The 26,359-nt window shown below is 18.0% G+C and overlaps 3 protein-coding genes, 1 non-coding gene and 2 pseudogenes across 4 annotated transcripts; 4 read left to right on the forward strand and 2 right to left on the reverse strand.

Annotated features, from left to right (window-relative positions):
- Positions 1-638: 638 nt before the first annotated feature.
- LOC125290332 (GTP-binding nuclear protein GSP1/Ran-like) lies at positions 639-4,156 on the forward strand. The gene is given in 2 exon segments (XM_048237162.1): positions 639-694; positions 3,526-4,156. Coding segments are annotated over 2 exon segments (687 nt in total).
- Positions 4,157-4,246: 90 nt separating this feature from the next.
- On the forward strand, positions 4,247-6,533 carry LOC125290333 (annotated as a pseudogene).
- A 3,631-nt stretch (positions 6,534-10,164) lies between these two features.
- Positions 10,165-10,743, reverse strand: LOC125290340 (40S ribosomal protein S5-like; the record flags this gene model as incomplete). The annotated part of the gene is given in 1 exon segment (XM_048237165.1): positions 10,165-10,743. A coding segment is annotated over 1 exon segment (579 nt), but the record flags the coding sequence as incomplete, so codon positions are not given.
- Positions 10,744-11,595: 852 nt separating this feature from the next.
- Positions 11,596-12,111, reverse strand: LOC125290339 (alpha-enolase-like). The gene is given in 1 exon segment (XM_048237164.1): positions 11,596-12,111. A coding segment is annotated over 1 exon segment (516 nt).
- A 5,161-nt stretch (positions 12,112-17,272) lies between these two features.
- Positions 17,273-18,265, forward strand: LOC125290334 (annotated as a pseudogene).
- Positions 18,266-18,939: 674 nt separating this feature from the next.
- On the forward strand, positions 18,940-19,011 carry trnaa-ugc. Its single transcript has one exon. It is a non-coding gene; the product is annotated as a tRNA-Ala (tRNA).
- Positions 19,012-26,359: the final 7,348 nt, after the last annotated feature.

Genomic DNA, 26,359 nt, shown 5'->3' on the forward strand with positions numbered 1-26,359 from the left:
ATAGATAATACTTATATAACATCAATTTATACAAGTGTCAAAAAACATAAATTTAAAAATTATATGAATTTTTTTATTATATATAATAATATTATAAAACATGAACATAAATATGGAAAATGATTAGAATGCCAATTCTAAAATTTTTCATAAAAAAATACTTTCTTTGATTTAAAAATAGAAAGAAGAAAGTAAAGGGATCTTTAGTAGAAGAATAATTATAGTTTAAGCTTAAATAGAAGAATAAGGGATTAGAGATTGATCAATCTCTTGTTACTAATAATAATTTTAGTTCAATTTCATTATTATCTTGCAACTCTACTATCAATTAGCTTAAAAATAATTATCAAAATATTTTTATATTTTTCTTTAATTAAAAAGTTATAGAATCATATTTATTAATAAATCCCTAGAACTCATCCTCATGTGATAATAAGAAACATTAGTCTCATACTCATTCCAATAAAAGGAGAAAAACTGATAGGGATAGTAATTAGTCTATCCCCAATCAGTCAGAACACATCCTGCCATGTGGTACTAATCAAAAATCACATGTGAGTGTTGATGTCCGAATATCAACATCCAACTCCGACGTACGTCTTAGACTCCTTGCTAAGATAGAGAACTCATGAGATTAGATGTCTGACATCGAAGCTCATGAAAATCTATTAAGGCTCGACAAGCTCAGTGGAAGGTATGACATCATTTCAAAGATAAATGATGCCATGACCTCTCTATTAGCCTCTGATGAGATTAAGGCTTTAGAATAAGGATAACTTCTCTATAGAAGTTTATTAATTATCTAACTTACATCGGTGGTATCATTTACAAGGATATTGTAAATGGTACTAAGTCCAGGTCATCTATTTAGGTTGTTGGTGCGTAGTATAAAGCTTCCTTTTCAAAGACTAAAAAAAGGATTTATTTCATATTAAAATTCATGTAGATATATGGTGTTTTTATTTCTATTATAAAGAACTTTAATCATCTGATTTCAGAACTAATACTTACTCCAAAATAAACAAGTAGACGATCCATAAAATAATTTATAGATTATTAGATATTGTTTAGTGGAGTAAATATACATAAGTATAAGATAATAAATAATTAAATAATTTTAAGTATTATATTTAATTAAATAAAAAAAGTTTTTTATTATTAATATATATAAATTTAATTCTAATTCTAAAATATATATTTATATTATTTTCAAAATATTAAAAAATATGGTTGTATTTTATAATTATAAATATATTCAATATGAATTTTTATATAAATATCATTAATCATATAAATCAAATATTAAGAGTAATCTTTTTTATTATATACTATCAAGTTATATACTAGATTTATTCAATAGACAAAGACAATGATTACTTAAATAAATAAGAAAAAAAAGAGATAAAATCTTGATATAATATCTATAATAATGATATTGATACTGTTATTAGTTCTTTGAATAAAATGAATAAAAGAATTAATACAAGCATTTAAGAATATAGACCCAAAGGAGTTAAATGAAATGTATAGTGTGTAGAAAAAGTTTTATGAAACAAGTAAAAAATATATTATATATAAAGTACATATAGAAATAATACAGAAATAACAAATAAAAATATAAATTATATTTATGAAAAAATTAACAAATTATTCTGAGAATGATAATATACATGATAATATACAATTTTTTAACTATTATAGATGTTTTAAAAAAAATTATTAGGAATTTTTATAACATCCTTATAGTTATCATTTACTATTTTTTCACATATGAAAAAAATGACAAAATAAAAAATTAGCAAGATAGTATTTTAGAATATAATATGATCAATTGGAACTAAATTAAAATAAATTTTTCATAGATTATATTATATAAAGAAAATCATATAATAAGGATATTTTAAATCAACTAGTTGTAATAAAAGAAAAATACGATATATTTAAAAATAGAAAATAAGATGAAACAAAAAAAAAAACAAAAAAATGAAATTTCTAAATTAATTAATAAATTTATATAAAATATGGATATACTAGATGATAAAGAGACGATATTATATGATAAATTAAATATATTTAACTGATATATTATTATAAACAATCTTACAACACCTTCAAATTCTAATATTGATAGTATAGTTAATCTTATAGAAGAAATTATTAATGAAAAATCAACTTATTATATAAAAGAATCAAAAAAATATATAACTTTTTTTCAATATCTAAATGAAATATCTAAAGAAGAATATAAATTATCAAATATAAATTTTAGTGATGAAATGAAGGATTTAAGTAAAAAAGAGAATCTTGATGAAATAAATTAGAATTTTTATAAAATAACAAATTTTATATATGATAAAGTTTTTACTAATATTATAACAGAACACACATCTTGGTTAGATAATCCATATAAATATTAGAGAGAAATTTTATTTATAAAACAAATATATTTTTAAAAGATAATTAGAATTAGATAAAACTCAATTTAAAGGATTTAAAAATATACTTTCAACATTTAAAGAATATAAAGAAATTAATTCTATAATAAATCATATATTACATGATAAAAGAGAATATAACATCGTTTGAATATATTATTATTATAATAAAACATTGTTATTATTAGAAGAATTTTAAAAAAAAAATTAAAGAAAAATAAAAAAAATAATAAAAAAATAATAAAAAAATTAGGAATATTTTTTTATTATTTTTTTTAATTATAATTATAATAATTATATATATAAAAATAAAAATAATGAAAAATCTAAAAATAAATTAATGTAAATAAATATAGAGTATTTTTAAATATTATTATTAATATAATTTAATTTAAATTATAAGAAATATTAAAGAACAAATACAATAATATATTAATTATAGTATTTTCATAGAAATTATAATTTATAATTTGAATAAAAATAATTTTAAATAAATAAATAATATTTATATTAAGGAAAGTAATTAATTATAAAATAATATTATTTAATAATTTTAAATTATAAAATTATAAAATATATATTAATTTTTAGATAAATTAATATATTATATATTCTTTTACTTTAAAAATTATAGTAAATATGAATATACTAACTAGAATAAAATATTAAAATATATATAATTTTTCATAATAAAAATTATACTTTAAATCAAGCCAATATAGATGAGTATATTAATAATATACATTAGTTCAATAAGATAATAAATATATTTCTATATATAAGAAGTAATAAACTCTACATAGATAATACTTATATAACATCGATTTATACAAGTGTTAAAAAACATAAATTTAAATAAAATCAAATTATTTTTTTTATTTTATAAAAATATTTAATTTATAATATAATATAATTCTTTAAAAAATATATAAAAATTAAATAATTTCATAATTTATATCCTAATTACTATATATTATATCTAAATATATTATCTATTATTTTTATAAAAATAAATAATATTTTTTTATATAAATTTATTTTTATCACATTTCTTAATATTTTATATAATGACAAATCCACAATATTAGAGTGCTTTATAGTTTAAAATAGTATTAATTGGTAATGGTGGTGTTGGTAAAACATGTTTCATTACTAGACATACTTCTGGTAGATTTATACAAGATTATGTTGCTACTATAGGTGCAAATGTATATCAATTGGATTTTTTCACAAGTAAAGGCCCTGTTACATTAAATTGTTGAGATACTGCTGGTCAAGAAAAATATGGTGGTCTAAGAGAAGGTTATTATATAGGTGCTGATGCTGCAATTGTTATTTTTGATGTTACCTCAAGAGATAGTTATAACGCTTCATAGAACTGGTTAAAAGATTTATTAAGAGTCACAAGATTAGATTTACCTCTAGTACTAGTTGGTAATAAAGTAGATTTACCTGATAGAGTAATTATGCCTAAAAATATTACCTTACATAGAAAATATAATATGGATTATTGCGATGTTTCCTCTAAATCTAATTACCAATATGATAGACCATTTAAATTATTACTTCAAAAATTATTAAATGATAATTTCTTAAATATATTAGATCAACCATTACCTGCTAAATAGGAAAAACCTATAGATGTTGAAAAAATGAAAGAATATGAAAAAGAATTAGAAAAAGCTAAATTAGCTCCATTACCTGCAGATGATGACTTTTAATTAATTAATTATATTTTAAAAATAAACATAAATATGAAATATTGCATAGAACCTATTGAAGAAGACATAGAATCAAATTGAGAAAATATAAAAGATAATCTTGTTACAATTTATCCTTTTGAACTAGATCCATTTCAAAAACAAGCCATAATATATATAGAAAATAATGAAAATATTTTTATTTCTGCTCATACATCTGCAGGTAAAACCTTAGTAGCTGAATATGCTGTATTAAAATCAATATTAAATAATAGAAGATGCATATATACTTCTCCTATAAAAGCCCTCTCAAATCAAAAATATAAAGATTTTTATAATTTATTAAGCCAAATTCCCTCTTTTGACTCTAAAAAATATCTAGGTATCATAACAGGTGATGTTATTCTTAATGAAAATGCAATGTGCATTATAATGACTACAGAAATTCTAAGAAATATGATCTATAAAGAAAATAATATATTAAATGATGTAGATTATGTTATATTTGATGAAGTACATTATATTAATGACTCTTGAAGAGGCGTAGTCTGAGAATAGTGCATAATGGATCTACCTAAAAAAATAAATTTTATTCTCTTATCTGCTACCGTATCAAACTATAAAGAATTTGCCTATTGAATAGGATATATAAGACAAAAAACAATCTATATAATAAGAACATAGAAAAGACCCATACCCTTAAAACATTATCTATTTCTTCCTAATAAAGAATTAATTCTAATAAAAGAAGGTGAAAATCACGATAAAAATATTTTGTTTAAAAATTATGAATATACTAAAAAAATATTAAATGAATATAATGAATCAAATAAAAATAAAAATTTTCTTTTAGAAACAAAACAAATAAGAAAATCCCTAGAATATCTTAAAAAAAATAATTTTCTTCCCGTAATACTATTCTGTTTCTCAAGAAAAAAAATAGATTTTTTAGCTTGAAAATTATTAGAATATAAAATAATTATCATAGAAAGTAATATTAAATCAAAAATATTATATCTATTAAATAAATTATATAATAAAATAAATAAAAATGAAAAAAATTTAGAACAAGTACAATTAGTCTCAGAACTAATACTTAATGGTATTGGAATACATCATTCAGGTCTCTTACCCATACTAAAAGAATTAACAGAAATTTGCTTTCAAAAAGGCTACATAAAAATATTACTAGCAACAGAAACATTCTCTCTAGGCCTAAATATGCCTGCTAGAACCGTATTATTCTCTAAAATAGAAAAAAATGACGGTAAAATATATAGACTTCTTAATAACTCTGAATATATACAAATGAGCGGTAGAGCTGGTCGAAGAGGTAGCGATAAACAAGGCTATGTATTACTCCTAATAACATATAATAATTTAAATAATATATCTCTTCCCTCCTTTCAAGATCTTTCCAATCTACTAATAAATAAATCAGATAAATTAATTTCTAAATTTCGTCTCACCCATAGCATAGTTCTACAACAACTTAATAAAAAATTTTCAAATGTAATAGATTATTTTTTCTCTTCATTCAGTAATATTAATACTATATTAAATATTGATCTATTACAAGAAAGAAAAATTCAATTACAAAATCAACTAGAAAATGAAAATATTTATCTAGTAGAAATATTAGATTCTTTAAATAATTATCAAGAAATACAACAAGATATAATGAATAATATTATAAATAATTCTAATAGTAAAATGCTAAATAAATTAATATCTAAATATTCCATAGTATTAATTAAACATAATCAAAATATTCTTCCCGGTATTATAGTAGATAATAAAATATTACAAATTTTGTTAATTTTTAATAAAAAAGAAAATATAATCTTTAAAGAATTTATAATAGATCAATGATAGAAAGATGATTCATTTTTTGTTATAATAAAACCAATTAAAAAAAATTTAATTTATGCTATTCCTTCCCCTATAATAAAACCATTTAAAATTAATAATTTAAAAAATCAATCTCAAAAATTATTAAATATATTAAATAATTATAATAATATAGATATCTTAGACCTAAATTTTAATGTATTATCCTATAAAGATTTTAAAATTACAGATATTTATTTTTTTCAAAAAAATAATCAATTATTAGAAAAAAAATATTATATTTTAAATCTAATAAAAAATATAAATAATAAACAAGAAATTAATCATTTTATAAAAAATAATAATAATATTATTAACTTAAAAAATGAATTGGAAAAAATTAAAAATAATTTTTCCTTATTAGACTCAGATATAATAAAAGAATTTAATATAATAATAAAAACTCTAACAATACTAAAATATATAGATAATAAAATATTGACCCTAAAAGGTAGAATCTGTATGAATATAACAACCACCGAATCCTCCATTATACTCTCAGAATTAATACTCTCTAACTATTTTAAAAAATTAGAAAATGATACCATATGCGCAATTCTATCATGCTTTATATATGATAAAAATTATGATGATGATGAAGATTTTTGCCCAGAATTAAACGAACCTTATGAAAATTTATTAGAAATTTCAATCAATATTTATGAAAAAATAAAAAATATAATAAATATAACTCAAAATACCTATATTAAAAATAATATAAAAAATGGCCTCATAAATATAGTATATAAATGATACAATAATATTTCAATCTTTGAAATATTAGAAAATAGTAAAATATATATAGGTATTATAACCAGATCCATATGCAGACTCGATGAATTATTAAGAGAAATAATAGATATATATTTAATCTTAAATGAAAATGAATTAGAAAAAAAATTCAAATTAATTAGCTCCCAATTAAGAAAAGATATTTTATTTCTTCCTTCATTATATTTCGATAAAGATTTTATTAATTAAGTAGTAATAAAATATTTCTAAAAATTTTATTAATTAATTTTAAAAACACAAATAAATGGATTTTAAAATAAATAATATTATTATTTCAAATCATAAAAATATAAATAATACTTGAATTTCTTATACAATTTATGAGATAATAATAAAATATACATTAAATAATAATGAATTTATTGAAACTATTTATAGAAGATATTCAGATTTTTTATGATTACATAATAATTTATCAAAAATTCCAGGTTTATTTCTTTATGTTTTTCCTGAAACTGATATAATAAATCATTTAGATATCATAGTTATCTCATATAGAAAAAATAAATTAGAAAAATATTTAAAATTTTTAGTATTAAATTGAATATTTTTAAATAAAAATGATATTCTATATATATTTTTATTTTATAATACTTCAGATTTTAATAAATTTAAAAATAATATTCAAAATTCTTCAATGACTTCTTATTTTTATTTAAATGATTATAATTCAGATAATATATTAAGTTCTATTCCTAATATAGATATAAAAAATTGTAACTTAATTGATGATGAAATTTTTATTACATTAGAAGTAGAATCTAAATATTTACTTAATATAATTAATAAATTTCAAATAAGTATAAATTTATTTTTAGAAAAAATTCAAAATAACTTATTTAAATTTGATAATTTTCATTCAACTTTAAAAGAAATTAATTCAGAAAGAATTTGTTATAAATTGAATTTAACAGATGATGATAATGATGATATTATTATTAATTTTAATTCATTAATTAGAATCAATAAATTATCTCTTATTTATTGAAATCAAATGGAATAGTTTATAATACAATATATTAGTACATTTAAAAAAGTTTCAAATTTTTATGAAAATATAATAAGATTAATTAATCAAAAAAAATCAATTGAATCGAAAATTGAAAATATTAAAAAAATAAGAAATAATATTATTAAAACTAATAAAAATAATAAAAAAGAAATTAATTTTCAAAATGATGGAATAGAAAAATATAATAATATATTATTATATTTTCATTATAATTTTAGAAATAATTTTTTTAAAAATAAAAATCAAATAAAATTGAATATTATAAATTTTTATAAAACTTATATTAGTAATTATAATGAACATTTAATTTGTATGTTAAATAAAAAAATAAAAAAATAAATTTTAAAATTATTCGGTATTTATTTCTTCAACCTATGGCTCTTCTATTACTGGCTCCTACTCCTACTCTTCTATTATTGGATTCTATTCCTCATTAGTTACTTCTTCATTTACTGTCTCTAATATAAACGGTCTTTCTACCTCCCATCCTAATATATAAATTCTTATAATTCCTGATTTTAAAAATGATAATAATCCTATAACTGAATGTAAAATAAATATTGTGTGTGATTTTAATATAACTCCGATAAACACTGTCATAATTATATCCAATAAACATTGCTATAGATCTTTTTTTATCATTATCATATCATACTCATGCTCTGCCATTTCATGCTCAATATCTTCTTCCTACTAATTAGATGTAAGTAAACTTAAAAATCCCGGTGGATTTATCTAACTTTCTTTTATTTTAATCTATTTTTTATATAATAATAATTTAATTCTACTATATGCCATATAATAAAGTGAAAATATAAGTAAATATAAAGATATATAAAGATAAAGATAATATAATGAATAATTTTCATGCTCTATTTTTAAATTATTAAATACTACCATATAAAAAATCTAAACAATAAATTTTATTTGATCTATTCTACTAACAAATGATGTCATGAATTTGATAAAAATATAAAATATAAAAATTTATTAAATTAAAATAAATTAATTACTACTATCAATTGTTAATAATTTTTTAATACATCTATCACATTTATGCTATGTTATATGATTTACAAATTCAGTTTCATATTTATTATATAATCTTAGATCAATACTAGTATTAAAATCAATAAGTTTAAAAAATTCTCATTCTAAAAAATTTAATTCGTCTTTTCTTATACCAAATACTTTAGAATAAAAAGTATTGGAATAAAAAGTATCATCTACTAATTTTATAGATATTATAAGAGAAGAAAGAAATAATCTATGAATACTTCTAGGATGAATTATATTCTTTATCGTAGTATTATTTAATAATCTATCCAATAATATAAGAGAAACTATAAAACAAGAATTAGTACAAGAAGTTTCTTTCTAAATTCTTTCTAAATATTTATCTATAGATATAGTAGGAACAGATTCACCAAAGAACATATAATATAAACTATCCTTTATTTCCTAACTAATAGTAGGATCATATTCATCCCCTAAATATCGTTTAATTAAACATGATAAAGGAAAAATTATACATTTATTCAATAATTTACGTAATTTAACCTCATCCATTTTTAATATAGTATTAATATCATGTTTACTAATTGAATTTATTAAATTTTCCATTGTTAATTTTTATTGACACAAAAACACTAAGTATATAAAATTATTTATTTAAAATAGAAGAAATGTTTTTATTTATATTTCAATCAAATTCATTTAATAACTTTAAAAAATATTTTTTTATTTTAACTGAAATTTTTTTATTATTTTTATGTATCTCTAATAATTTATCAAATGATAATGTAGTATGATAAAATATTAATTTTTCATCATCATATATAAGCATAGCATATTTATTATCATTTTGTAAAATTATATGCTTTTCAGGATTTAAAATAAATTTATCATTTTCTATAGTAAAAGATATTGCAATAGGAAAACATTTAATAGGTATATGATAATAACAAAAATTTAATGTAATAATATTAATAAGATGTGAAATATCTATTTCATCTCCCTCTATAATAGTAATAAATATTTCTATCATTAAATTCTCTTTTAATAAAAGAATTGGAATAAAAAATGAAAATAAATTCTATGATATATGTTTAAAATTATAAATTTTATTAGTTTTATAATCTAATTTATTAATAATAATATGCAATAAATTATTCTATTTAGATTCTATTGGTCCTCTCATAGAACAATTAATTAAAATATTATTTTCTTTATAAATTATACAATTATTATTATTCTCTTGATAAAATTCTATAAATGGATTATATGAATACATTTTGTGATTTTTAATTTATTATAAAAATATAAAAAAAATTAATTACCTATTAGCCTTTGCTGATCTTTCAATTTCTTCTTTTTTCTTAACAGCAAAACTCTTCTAAGTATCATTATTTGATGCTGCTATAATTTCATCTGCTAAACATTCAGACATAGTTTTAGAATTTCTTTCTGCTGCTCTTCTTGCACCTATAGTTATATTTTGTAATGAAATATTAACTCTACGTAATGGTGAAACATCAACTGACTATAATCTACCTGATCCTGAAAATCCAATTTTTGTTGTATCTTCTCTAGCACTTCCATTTTCTATTGCATTAACTAATACTTGTATTGGATTCTTCTTAGTAATAAGATGAATAATATCTAATGTTTTTTGTATTATAGTAATAGCTTTTAACTTTTTACCACTATTTCTTCCTTTTCTCATTAAATTATTTGCTAATTTCTCTACTATAGGCAATTCAGCTTTCAAAAATCTATATCTTTGATAATTTCTAGATGTATGTGGTACAATTACTCTACTTTTATTTGTTATTGATATATAATCTTGCAATGAATCATCATTAAATGTTATATCTTCATAAGAATATTTATTAAATATTTTAAAATTATTATTTTCTATCATTTTTTATTTTTATCATTTTTTCAAAATATTTTTATCATCACTTTAAAATTAATTTAAATTAAACATCTAATTATATTTATTATTTTCTTTTAATTCTTCTTCTATTCTGATTAATCTATTATATTTACAGACTCTTTCTGTTCTACAAGGAGCGCCACTTTTAATATATTGAGCTTGAATTCCTACGGCTAAATCGGCTATAAAAGTATCTTCTGTTTCACCTGATCTATGAGATACCATAATATGTCAATTATTATTTTTAGCTAAATTTACAGCATTTAATGTTTCAGTTATTGTTCCTATTTGATTCATTTTTAAGAGTAAAGTATTGCAAGAATTATTTTTTATAGCTATAGAAATTCTTTCTGTATTAGTAACTAGTAAGTCATCCCCTACTATTCTTTTATTTTTTAAAATTGAATTTAAATTAGAAAAATTAATAAAATCATTTTCATCAAAGGGATCTTCTATACTATATATATTAGGATAATTTTTAAATAAATTTATATAAAAATCTAATAATTCTTTTTCTGTAAATAATTTTTGTTTTTGTTGTTTTAAAGTAATAGAATAATTTTTATTATTTTCATTATAGAAAGTTGAAGCAGCAACATCTATGGCTATTTTAGTATTTAAATATTTACTTTTTTCTATACAATTATTAATTAAAATTATTGCATTTTCTTCTACTAATTTATTATCAACTAAAGTAATATCAGGAGCAAAACCTCCTTCATCACCTACATTTATGGATGATTTTCCATAAAGTTTAATTAAATTCTATTTAAGTATAGAATAAATTTCACAACCTATTTTAAAATTTAAAAAAAATGAAGATGGTTCCTATGGCATTATCATAAATTCTTGAAAAGTAACATTATTTCCTGAATGTTTTCCACCATTTAATATATTAAAAGAAGGATATGGTAAATAATATTTTTCATTTTTTAAATTACATAATTTATTTATATATTCATATAGAGGAATATTTAAATGTTTTGCAGCTGCTTTACATATGCATATAGATATAGGTAAAATCGCATTAGCACCAAATTTCTTTTTATTTTTAGTTCCATCTAATTTAATCATAAATTTATCTAATTCTTCTTGTTTTAAAACATTATATCCAATTAATTCTTTTTCTATAATTTTAATATTTTCTAAAACTTTATATAAAGAATTACCTGAAAAACAATTTTGATCTTTATCTCTTAATTCTATTGCTTCATATACACCAGTAGAAGATCCCGAAGGACAACTAGATGTAAATATTCCATCGCTTGTTTTTAAATCTACTTCTATACTCGGTATTCCTCTACTGTCTATAATCTATCTTCCTTTAATTTCTTTAATAATCATAAAACTTAAAATTAAAAAAATAAGAATAATAAAATCAAGTTTGTGTTAAAATATATGGATTTAATTAATTAGTATTTATATATCCCAGATAAGGAAGAAATTTTTATAATATATTCAATAAAATTATTCAATAGAGATGGAACATATTTATGTGAATCGTATGATAAAACTAAAAATATTACAATGAATGAAACTGAAATAAAGAATTATGAACTTGTACCAAAATCTATAATATCTTATACATATAAAAATTTATTAAATTTACCTATATTTGGTCAAAATCCATTATTATTTCAAATTAAAAAACAATATTTAGAGAATAAAATTCATACATATGTAGGTGAAATTTTAATTGTAATTAATCCTTATCAAGAAATAGCAACAAATATTCAAAATTATATACCTAAAATTACAAATAAAGACAGTATAGATCCTCATGTTTATGCTATAGCTAATAGTTCATATTATAATATGGTAGAAAATAATGGATGTCCACAATCTCTTATTATATCTGGTGATAGTGGTTCTGGAAAGACAGTATCAGCGAAAGAAGCTTTAAAATTTTATATAGAATTATCTCATGTTAAAGATTAGATTTCTAATATTTTACTTTCTATTAATTGTATTTTAGAATCTTTAGGTAATGCAATGACTTTATTAAATAATAATTCAAGTAGATTTAGTAGATGACAAGAACTTTTATTTGAAGATAAAAAAATAATAAATTGTAGTATAATAGTTTATTTATTAGAAAAAAGTAGAGTATCTTATCAAATAAAAGATGAAAGAAATTATCATGTTTTTTATCAAATATTACATAGTGAATATTCTCAAAAATTTAAATTAGAAAATTATAAAAAATTTGAAATTTTAAATAAAAGAGAATTATCTCAACAAGAGATAGATTTAGATATAAAAAATTATAAAATATTAATTGAATGTTTTAAATTATTATCTTTTAATAATGAACAAATAGAATCTTTTCATGAATTAATTGCATTTATTTTACATATAGGAAATTTAACATTTGAAATAAAGGATAATGATTCTTCTTATATAAAGGATAAAGAAAATTTAAATTTTATGGCATCATTAATAAAAGTTTCTCCTGAATTATTGGAAGAAGCTATAACTAAAAAATTAATAATTGTAAATAAGAAAGAAATAAAATCTAATTTATTACCTGACAAAACAATTTCTTTAAAAAATTCTTTTATTAATATAATATATAATCAATTATTTTTATGATTAGTAGAAAAAATAAATAATGTTATACATAATGTAGACAATGTAGCAGATAAAAAAAATTATATTGGAATTTTAGATATTTTTGGATTTGAAGTTTTTGAAAAAAATAGTTTAGAACAATTATGTATTAATTGAACTAATGAAAAATTACAAAAATATTTTTCGGATTATATTTTTACATTTGAAAAAAATGTTTATGATACAGAGGGAATACAAAATATAAATTTAAGTAAAGATAATAAAAATAGTTGTCTTGAATTAATTGAAATGAAATTAGGTTTAGTTGATATAATAAATGAAGAAGTTATTGTTCCACAAGGAAATGATAAAAATTTATTATCTAAATTAAATAGTAAATTTAAAGAAAATGAATTTTATACTAAGGGAATGAATGGATTTATTATTAAACATTATGCGGCAGAAGTAGATTATAGTATTGAAAATTTTGTTAAGAAAAATAGAGATAGTATTTCTTTATTATTTATAAAATTATGTAATTCTTCTGGTAATTCTATAGTAAAAGAATTATTTCAAAAAACTGTAACTGAAACAGATAAAGTAACAAATAGAGCTTTATTATTTAGATTTAATAAAGATTTAACTATATTAATTAATGAAATAAATAAAACAAATCCTCATTTTATTAAGTGTATAAAGCCTAATGACAATAAAAGTATTTTAGATTTTAATAATAAGAAAGTATTAAAATAGTTAAACTATGCGGGTATAATGGAAGTTATTAAAATAAGAAATATTGGATTTCCTTTTAGATTCAAATTATTATGATTTTATAATAGATATCGATTAGTAATAAAGACAGAACAATTAAAAGAATATGACAATAACAATGATGAGAAAATGAAAATTAATAAAATTTTAGAAATTTTATTTCAAGAAAATAGTAATTTAAAACCTGATATTATAATAGGAAAAACTTTAGTTTTTGTTAAAAAAAATGAAGTTTTTAATGCATTACAATTAATTATTAGAAAGAATGTTGAAATTATTATAAAAAATTTATTAATTTATATAAAAACATTTATATGTAAATTAGATTATGAAATTATTAAAAAAATAAATAATATAATAACAGAAGGAATAAATAATAGAAATATAGAAAAAATACAAGAAGGAATAAATATTTCATATCAAAAAGAAATAAAATTAACATGTGTTATATTAGGAGAGGATATAATTAAATTAGAAACATTAATAAAATAGAATGATTTTAAAAATTTATTTAGTATTTATAATTCTATTTTAGAAAAATTTCAAAATATAAATATAGAAAAAGTTCCTACATTAAAAATTACAAAAATAATTATTGAATTAAATAATGAATTTGAATCAGACAATATAGAAAATTTAAGAAAAATAATGAATGATAATAAAACAATTATTAATTAGTTAAAAAATGAAATTAAATTTTTTATATTTTGCGAATATTTTATTACAGTAGATGAATTAATAAAAAATAAAAATTATAAAGAATTAAGTAAAATATTAGAAGAAGTTAATAAAAATCAATTAGAACATTGAATATTTACTCAAGGAACACAATTAATAAAATTAAATAATATATTAGAAGAAAATCCTGAAGATATAGTACCGGAAATAAGAAAATTAGATGAAGAATTAGATAAAACAGGACATAGAGATAATTCTAGTTTTGATATAATAACTTAGTTAATACAATTAGATCAATATTTATTAAATAATAATTTTCAAGAAAAAGTAGAAATAGATAATACTTTAGAAGAAATAAATAAAAATTTTAATTCTTATTACGAAAATTCTTTATTTATTAAAAAATTTAAATAGAAATATGATGAATTTTATTAGAAAGAAAATGAAGGTACAGGAGAAAAATTATTATTTATATGAGAACCAACTGATATTAAAGATACTGAAAATTATATTAAAGAATATGATAATATAGTAAAAAGTTTTAATATAAAAAATTATAAAAATTTAAGAGAAGTAAAAGATTTTGCTAGAAAAGGTCCTTTATTTATAATGGGTGTTGATTCCGATGCAGAAAAAAATATGTTTTTATATTCTGAAAATCTAGAAATGCCCAGAACTATGTTGAAATTAGATAATATAAAAAATAAAGAATTAAAAAATAATTTAAAAAATTCATGTAAGTCTATCTATAAATGTTTATTAACTTTATGTAAATTAAATAATATAGAACAAAATGAATTAAAATTTAGACATTTATTATATGTTTTATTAAAGAAAATTAATAATAATAATTTTTTATATACTGAATTATTATGTTATATAATAAAATAGACAACAAATAATTAGAATTTATATGAAATGAAAAATTATTTATTTGTTTTATATATTTTATTACATAGAAAAAAACCTATAAAAGATTTTATGATTTATTTAGTTTCTCATATGTTAAAATTAAGCAATAAAATTACAGGTCCTTTTGGTTTTGGTACTGTAGAAGAATATGCTATACAATGTTTTAAATTATTAAAAAAATATAAAAATGATGAAAGTTTAAATAATTTAAACTGAGAAATGAATGAAGAAAATCCAGAAGAAAAAGAAATAAAAGAAGAAAAGAATAATACGGAAAATAAAAACAATGAAAATAAAGAAGAAAAAGTTAATACGGAAAATAAAGAAGAAAAAGTTAAAGAAGAAAAAGAACCCGAAAATAAAGAAGATGAAAATAAAGAAGAAGAAAAAGTTAAAGAAGAAAAAGAACCCGAAAATAAAGAAGATGAAATTTTAAATAAAGATTTAGATAATTATATAAATTTTTATAAAAAATTAAGAGAATTTAGAGAATTTGAATTAAAAAATATATCTTATTTATTAGGATATGAAGAGGAATAGATTTAGTATAAGAAGATTACAATTCATATAGAGAAATTATCAAAAATAAAATTTAATGCAATGAAAATAAAATATCTTAATAATGTAATGAAGATAAAAGATGAAGGAATAATTAATACATATGAAATAGAATTAAATACAAATTATTAGTTTAAAAATAATTTAGATCCTATATAGAGAAGTCTTTATTTTTGTACTAAATGACAAGGAATTTATTTAATAAATTATATTGATATACCTATAAATAATTTAATTGATTATTTAGAAAAATTTAAAGAATAGTATAAAGAATTTAATTATGAATTTTATATTAGAAAAAATAAATTTTAGATATTTGATAAAGAATTAGATAATATATTAGATTTTTATTATTTAAAAGATTTATATTTAGAAGCTAAATATATTGTATATGTAGGAAATAAATTTATATTACCTAATGAGATAATAGCAGCATTAGTAGTAATAGAATTACTTATAAAAAGAAGAGGAAAAAAATTAACATCAAAAGATATTTTAAGTTTATAGGAAGAAGAGTTATATTAGTATTTACCTAAATATGTTATAGTAAATAAAACATTTTCATAGTGACAAGGAATAATATTTAAGGAGGCATCAAAATTAAAAATTAAATAGGATAGATTTTCAGGGCCTAAAGTTTATTATAAGGCTTATTTAGAATAGATATCTAAAGGATTATATTATGGTATGAATTATTATTTAATGAGAATTCTTAAGTGTGATAATAGTAAAGAATTTAATATATTAAATAAGATGAATACAAAATATTAGTTTTTAGGAGTGAATTGATATTTTATACTTATTACAGATTTAGATTATAAAATATTATATAAAGTTAAAATATTTTCAGTATCTAATATAGAGTATATAGAAATGGAAAATAAATTATTATTTACATGTTATGGATTAGAAAAGACTAAATTTGAGATAAAAGTATTTAATTAGGAAGTTATTGATTATTTATTAAGTGTAAAGAGTTATGTACCTGTATAGAAAAAATAAATAATTTTTATTTTTATAATTATTTTTTTATTATATGGTAAATACAGAAGAATGGCCTTTATTATTGAAAGGATATGATAAATTAAATTTAAAATGTACTAAATTTACAGTATTAGAGGCAGGATATATGCCATTATAGAGGCCAATTGAATAGTATATAAGATATGGATTTATTAATTGTGATAAGAATTGCAATCCAACATCACATGAAGTTGTGACATGAATTAAGAAGATATTAGGAGTTAAGAAGACAGGACATTGTGGAACATTAGATCCTAATGTATCAGGGATATTAATTGTATTATTAGATAGATCGACTAGATTATCTAAGATATTTTCAGAGAGTAGTAAGGAGTATATATGTATAATATAGTTTGAAGAGAAGGTAGAAGAGGAATAGTATAAGTAGGTATTATAGAAGATGATAGGGCCTATATTTTAGAGGCCACCAGTTAAGAGTGCGGTTAAGAGAAATTTAAGAATAAGGGAGATATATGAGTTAGAATCTATTGAATTTTATGGTATGTGTGGGTTATTTAGAGTATCATGTTAGAGTGGAACATATATAAGAGTATTATGTGTTCATATTGGATTAATGTTAGGAGTTAATGCAAAGATGATAGAGTTAAGAAGGATAAGAAGTGGACATATTAGGGAAGAAAGTAATATGGTTAGTATGCATGATGTATTAGATGCTATGTATTAGTATAAGAATGGAGATGATAGATATTTAAGGAGAGTTATAATGCCACTTGAGTATTTATTGATTAATTTTAAGAAGATATTTATAAAGGATAGTTGTATAAGTGCTATATGTAATGGGGCTAATTTAAATATACCTGGAATAATAAGATATGACAATAGTATTAAGAATGAAGAAGAAATTTTATTAGTTAGTACTAAGGGAGAAGCTATAGCTATTGGTATAGCAGTTATGAATTCAATGGAGATATTTTAGGCAGAGCATGGGGTAGCGGTTAGGTTAAAGAGAGTTATTATGGATTAGGAAGTATATCCTAGGGTATGAAAAGTTGGACCACATAGTAAATAAATTAATTATTTAAGTTTGTGATGGATATAAACAATATAAAAAATTTAATATATGGTAAAAGTAAGAATAGGGTTGAAAAATTTGTATTTTAGGTTACAGTAAGGAGTGTTGTTGATATATTAAGAAGTGGAATTAAATCTATAGATGAGTTACATAATAAATTATTTAATTTTGCAATAGATATAGGGAAAAGATTATTTGAGAGAGTTTATTATGAGTATAATATGTTTAATGTTATATAGGATGAGAAAAATATATTAATATTTATATAGAAAAAATTTTGATATGTATTATTTGGGAAGGAGATTGAGTCATTATAGTTTAAGGAGGAGGAAGATGAGATTTATTTAATAGAAATTTCACCTATTTTGAGTGAATTTTATGATGGAATAGATGATTTTAATTCTTTTAATATAGCTTATTTTAATGCAGGATTAATATAGGGGGCATTAGATATATATACAGAGTTTATGGAGATGAATAAGTATATAGTTGATTGTTATTTTATGGAGGAAGATAGTAACAGAAAGAGTTATGATGAAAATATTACAGTTGTTTATTTAATTAAGAGAAGTACATAATTTTTATTTTTTATTTTTAAATTTTTTATTTTTATTTAATATATTTTAATAATAATAAAATAAATTATTGGGGATGTGGTTCAATGGTAGAGCGTCTGCCTTGCATGCAGAAGACTCAGGGTTCGATCCCCTGCTTCTCCAGGTCTTTTTAACTTTTTAATTAATACAAAAATTATTATTTAATAGGATTAGAACAAATAGAGATATCATTATGAATAGAGAAATGATTGATATTGTGAATAATTTTAAGTATTTATATACTAGAGTCTTTTTTTGAGATAGGATATATTTTAAATTTTTAAGTATTATATTATATTTATTTTGTTCTAGGATGTATATATCATATTTTGATTCTTGATTAGTATTATTAGTTTGATTTCCATCAGTGGATAATAGTACGTTATATTTTTCATCTATTATATATATTTCATCAATTTGATTTTCTATATCTGTTATATTTATTATTTCATCATCATAAATATTTTCAGTATTATTTACTATTATATCATTTATTATATTATTTTTTAAATCTTTTTCGGATTGATTTTCTTTATTAATATTTTTTATGTAGAGAGGATCTATTTTTTCTTTTATTATTTCTTCTTCTATTTTTTCTTTATTATTAGGGGGATTAATTTCTATTTTTTCTTCATTTATATTATCGGGATTATTTGCATTAAGAATATTGATTATTATATGTTGTTTAATTAATACATTTATAATTTTATTTATTTTAAAGATATTTTTTTTAATATTTATTATTTCTTTTTTATATTCTGATTTAGTTTTTATTTTTTGATAAGTTTTTTGAGAAATTTTTTCTAAGAAATTATTTAAAATTATGCTTATATCATTTAGGCTTTCTATTTTTTGAAAATTATTTATATTTATATTTATTAGGGATAGGACATCGTTTAAAATATTTTTTGTTGTATCTATGTAAGTATTTATAAGGAAATCATAATCATCATATATTAATTTTAACTTATTTTTTATTTTTGATTTACGGGAGACAGAGGTTGAGATTTTTATTATTAGATTAAATATTGAATTATATTTTATTATATTTTGATTTATATTTTTTATATAGAGATAAATATTTTCACTTTGATTTATATTATTATAAGTATCTAATCAAAAGATATGAGATAATATTTCAAGGATATATTTATTTAATTGTTTTAATTGATTATTATAAATTTTAATATTATAATCATATAGATCAAAGGTATTAATATTTTTAAAATTTTTATATATGCTATTAGTATTAAGAAGTCAAAAATTTATAATTTCATCAATTTTTGATATAAAAGGATTTATGATTGGAATATTATAGTTATTATTATTATTTATAATAATTTTTATGGTATTTTCTATTAAAATTATATTATCTAATATTCTACGAAATGGGGATATGGTTCGATTTATATAATTTTCTAATTTTTCGATTAAATTTTGATTATTAATGGAGTTAAGAGATTTTTTTATTAGGAAGGATAATAAGCAATATTCTTTTAATATTCTTTTTAATTGTTTTTCTTTAGTTATAAAGTTTATGATAGTATTATTCATTAGACTTTTTGGATTAGGAAAATTTTTATTTAATATGTTTTTAATTTTTTCGGCTTTTATTATTTTTAGTTTTATTTTTAATCCATGTAGCATTATTATGGATTCAATATTTTCATTAAAATATTTCATATTACTTTTTAGGATTAATATTTTTTGATTAAATTCATTTATATTATGTATTTTAGATCAATGATAGAATATAATAAATTTATTTTCTGGTAGATCAAATATTTGATATATTTTTCTAATTATTTTATTTGCTTTAGATTCTAATTCATTATTATTATATTGTATTTCATTATATAAAATTATATGATTTATTAAATGTTTTATTGTAGACAATATTAATCAGACAGGGGAATTTCAAAATTTAAAAAGAATTTCTAGGGATTCTTTATAATTAGTTTTATTTGTAATATATAATATTTTTTCTAATATAATATTTAATTCTAAATATTCTTCAATTAATAAAATTAATTGATTATTATATTCTGTATCTATTTCAGAAATATTTATCGAGTCTATTGAAAAGGTATTTGATAATAAAACAGATAAAAGTATATAATTAAATGAAATATTAAACATATTATTAGTATAAATCAAATATTTATGTTTAAGGATTAAAAATAATAAAAAATAATGATGACGACATTAAATATTTTTCATAAAATTAAAAAAGAGATTATATTTTTTTAATTAAAAAAATATTTCTTATTATATTTTATATGTTTTTAGATTAATTTAATAAAAAAATTTATTTTGATTAATGAGATAATTTTTATTTTAATTAAATTTAAAAAGAAAAATAAAAAAATTATCATCATAAGTATTTAAGTAATTTTTTTATAAATTTAACATATTATAATAAATGAATAGAACCAATAGATTTTTTTAATGATAAAGATTACTATTTTTATTATAATTATTTTAAAAATTAACAATAATAAAAATAATTTTGATGATAAAAGTATTAGGATAGTAATAGATAAAATATTAAAAAATATGATTATAACAAGTAAAAACTATATGATATCCGTATATAAAATAGAAAATATTAAACAGGTATTTTAGTATATAATTTAGTTAGTAGATGAAATAAAAACTAGTATAGAAAATATTTTTAAAAAAGAAAAGAATGATATTATTGAGATGTTAATTGTTTTATTGGATGTAATTGGTCATGATGAAGGAAATAGAACCGGATTTACAAAAATAGATCCTAATTTTGAAACATTATTTTATAATAATTTATTAAGATTTTGTTTATATTATAATAGTTTAGATAAAAATAATAATATATAGATATTTGATAAAAAAATAAATACATCTAAATTTGATTATAATAAGATAAAAGGATGAATTTAAAAATTTTAAATTTAAAAATGAAGAATATATAAATTTTTTTTATCTAAATTGATATTGTTAAAAATAATAAACTTTAGTGACGAATATATTAATAAATATGATATACAATTATATATCGATGAAAAAAAATTTAAAAAAATTAGAGGAGCCCTATAAGTAATGAAACAGAAAACTTTTATAAAGAATTTATGAGATCAAATAATTCTATAATTTCAACTAATGAAGATTAGTTTATAAATATAGTTACATTAATGTAATATGATGGTTACATTATATTCAGAAGAAATATATAAAGATTTTGATATGAGTTCTATAGATAATTTAAAGAAATTAATAGAAATACGTATAAAAGATTTCGATGATATGAAAAATAAATATGAAGATAATTTTAAAATATGATTAAAAGTATTCAAAAAGAAAGAATCATTTAGAAAATATTTAAAAAAAATATATAAAACAAACGATATAGGAAAAAAATTAGAAAAATTAGAAGGAACAAATGGAGGTATAATTTTATTAACTTTATTAAAATTAATAGATAATAATACATTAACAGTTACTAATCCAAAAAAGGATACTAAAGATAAATTTTGAAATAATAATATTAATACTATTATTACGGATCAAAATATAAAAAATATAAAAGAATTATAGATAGAAGATAAAAAAATTATAAATGTATTATTTGATATAATAGATTATTATAAAGAAGATATTAAAATTTTATCAATTAATTTAGATAAGAAATTAGAATTGCCTTATCTAAAGGATTATAATAAAAAAGATGATAGATATATAATTCCAACTTCAATAGAAGAAAAAAGCGATATGTTTATGTGGATTGTTATTACATTTGGTTGTCTTATTGGTCTTATTGCTATTTCATTTATTATTTTTTGAGAAAAAATTTTTTCTAAAAAAAATTAGATGAATAAATAAAATTTCTTTTATTAAAAATTATTTTATTTTTCGCATTATAAATAATAAAAACTAAACACTAAATTTTTATTTTTAAAAAATATGGAAGAAACAAGTATTTTAAATAAAATAGAGAAACTTTTATTAAATTTTATTTCTCAAAATGTAAATGAATAGAAAACTGCAATAAAATATCTAAAACATAATATAAATTTTATATATACTTATGAATATGATAAATTATTAATAATTATAATAAAACCTTTACTTTATTTTTTAAAAGAAACTCAAATTCAATTTACTTATAATATTATTCAAGAAATAAGATTTGATATTCTTTAGATTATTAAAAATTTGCCTCAAAATAATTCAATTAATGATTATATAGATAAAATAATAACTTTTTTAGTTTATATAATAAAAAATGAAAATATTATTAATGCAACTATTATCATTCATATAATAGAAAAAATTTGAAAAAATAAATATCAAACTCATAAAATTATATTTAAACATTTTTTCTCCTATATATTAGATAAATTATTTGATTTTAATAGAGTATATAATGAATATCAATTAAATAAATTACAAAAATTAATTGAAAATGATAATACTGATGATAAAAATAATATATCGCCTGCTAGTCTTTCTATACAATTAACAAGTTCAATTTTTAAATTTTTATTATTAACTATAAGTATTAAAACAAAAATACCTGTATTATTAAAAGATTTTTATCATGAAATTAGATTAACGGTAACTAAAATTTTAGTTCATAATTTTTCACCATTAAAATCTAAATTAGATAAATTAAAAAATCCTAATAAAAATTTAATAGTTTGGATTGAAACTTATTTTACTATGAAGGTTCGTTGTCTTATATTATCTTGTTTTATATATACTAAATATGAAATTCAATTTTTTGCTAGTTATACATATTTAACAGAAGTTATTCAGCATACAATACAATATTGTCCAAGAAATATTCATGCATTTGGTGAATTTATTGCTCTTATAAGATATTTACTTAAAATTAAAATAAATCAACAAATATTTCCTAAAATAAATATACATACTTTCTTTTTATTATTAGATAATCAATTATTAGAAAATACTACTGTTCAAAGACATTCTTTATTTCTTATTTTTCATGATTATTTAAAAATTATTAAACCTTCTTGACAAATAAAAGAAGAATTAGAAATTTTATTTTTTTTAATAAAAACTCTTAATAATTTAACAAAATGAAAAATTGATACTCAAATTGTGGTATTAAAATCTTTAATTATTGTAATAACTTTAGCATCTATTAAAAAACCTCAACATATGAGATGTATTCAATTAATGATGTTTCGCTGATTATATAATAAACAAAAATTTATTAATTTAAATTTAAATATAAATAGTAATAATAAATTATCTTTATTATTAAATCTTTATCTAACAATAATAGAAAGTTTAAAAATACTTTGTCAATATGTTAATCAACAATTTGAACATATAGATTTAACTTTAAATATTATTTTACTTAGAAAACAAATAAAATTTTTAATTGATAATTTGCGTATTTTTTATATTTTTGATCAAAATAAATTACATTATAATAGAGATGATTTTCTTTCTATTGTAAATAAAATAACTGATATATTTAAAATACTTCCTGATACGATTATAAGATGTATATTACAATATTCTATAGATATTTTTTTAAATGTATTATAGTTAAAAATAACTGATATATCTATATTATATGATAATATTATTAAATCACATGCTGGAATGATATTTTTGGATAGTGTTATAGGATATATTATTAAAAATTATAAAAATAATTTTATTAAATATAACAATATTTTATTATTATCTATATATAATTTTAATAATCTAAATATAAGATGTAAAGAAGAATTTGTAAAAGTGTATGGTATAAATTATATTAATAAAATTATAGAAATATTGGATCATTTACTAAATACATAGGGTGATATTTTAGATATTTATAATATTATTAAAACTTTTTACGATATTTGATGTATTATAAAATTTAATATGGAAAATTTAAATTTATGAAAAATATGTAAAATTTATGATATTTTATTTAGAATTGAAAATTATATAAATAAAAAACATCCAAATATTTCTTTATTATATTTATTAATAATTAATATTTCTATTAATGATATATTATTTATTAAATTTATTTTCATAAATATTTCATATATAATTAAAATATTATTATTAAATGAAGAAAATAGTTTAGAAATAGCTTTAAATACTTTAAAAATTTGATTTGAAAATATTAAAATAAAAAATATTATTATAAAAAAATTAATTTTAATAAAAAAATATAACAAATTTATTTTTTTATTATCTCAATTAATACATAGAGAACAATCAATAGCAAAAATTGCGCTTATAATTTTAACATCCTTAGATAAGCATAATACAATATATACTTATGAATCAAATAAATATATTAAATATAAATATACTAATTCATTTTATATAAAAATAGATAATGAATCATTAGATTTAGGTCAAATTGTTTCTATAATTTACAATAAATTATTTTCAATAAAAAATAATTTAAATTTACGAAAAATAGAAAAATACAAAATTATATGTGATAAAATTTTGGATAAACTACTTGTCGCAGAGGCATATACATTAGATATAACATGAAAGGTGAGTGTAATATTAATGAAGATTGCTTTAATTCAAGAGAAAGTAGATTCTTTTATTGAAAAATTATCTTAGATTATTCCATTATTAAAGGAACCATTTTTATTTGTTTCTAAATTAATATTATATTCTAATAGTGATATAATCGTAAAATTAATAAATTTATTTGACAAATCTTTTCATACATTTTTATGTAATTATTTAATAAGTAAAAAATTTAAAGATAAAAAATTATTAAAAATTATTTACAATAATATTAATTCAACTATTATTTTCAAGAATTATTTATTAATGTTAGATGTTATTGTAATTAATGAATCATTAAATATTAATAATTTAAATTCTTTAAGTAATATTAAAGATATGTATAAATTAATATTATATTTTATTAATAATCCTAATAAAATAATTCATGAAAAATTAATAGATATTATTATATATAAGTATAAAGAATTTTCTGTCTTTAATCAATATAGTTTTAATATTAAAAATTTAAATCATTTTCTTTGTATTATTGATAATATGAAATTTGAAATTTCTTATATTGTAAATTTATGTAAATTATATTATATAATTCCTAATAATATTTATAATAGTCTTAGTATTGAATTAAAAAATGAAATTAATAATCATTTATTTTTATTTTTGTTATGTGATGAAAAAATAATATATAAAAAAGCAAAAAAAGTTCTTATAAAATTTCCTAATAGAGTAACTAAAGAAGAACAATAGAAATTATTTAAACCAATTCTTATTAGTATAAGCGATTATCAAAACAGTAATATTAAGTCATTAATACATATGAAAAGAGCTTTATCTATTTATCCTAATTTATTTAATATAAGTTTAAGTAAAAGAATTCTTGATAATATTGATAAATTAACAAAAGATTTATTAAATAATCAAAATATTTCATTAGAAAGAAGTTATATTAAATTTATTTATTATTATA

This window comes from Alosa alosa, unplaced genomic scaffold, assembly GCF_017589495.1.
Source record: "Alosa alosa isolate M-15738 ecotype Scorff River unplaced genomic scaffold, AALO_Geno_1.1 AALO_1.0_unplaced_4, whole genome shotgun sequence".
In the NCBI taxonomy this organism is placed as follows: Eukaryota; Metazoa; Chordata; class Actinopteri; order Clupeiformes; family Clupeidae; genus Alosa; species Alosa alosa.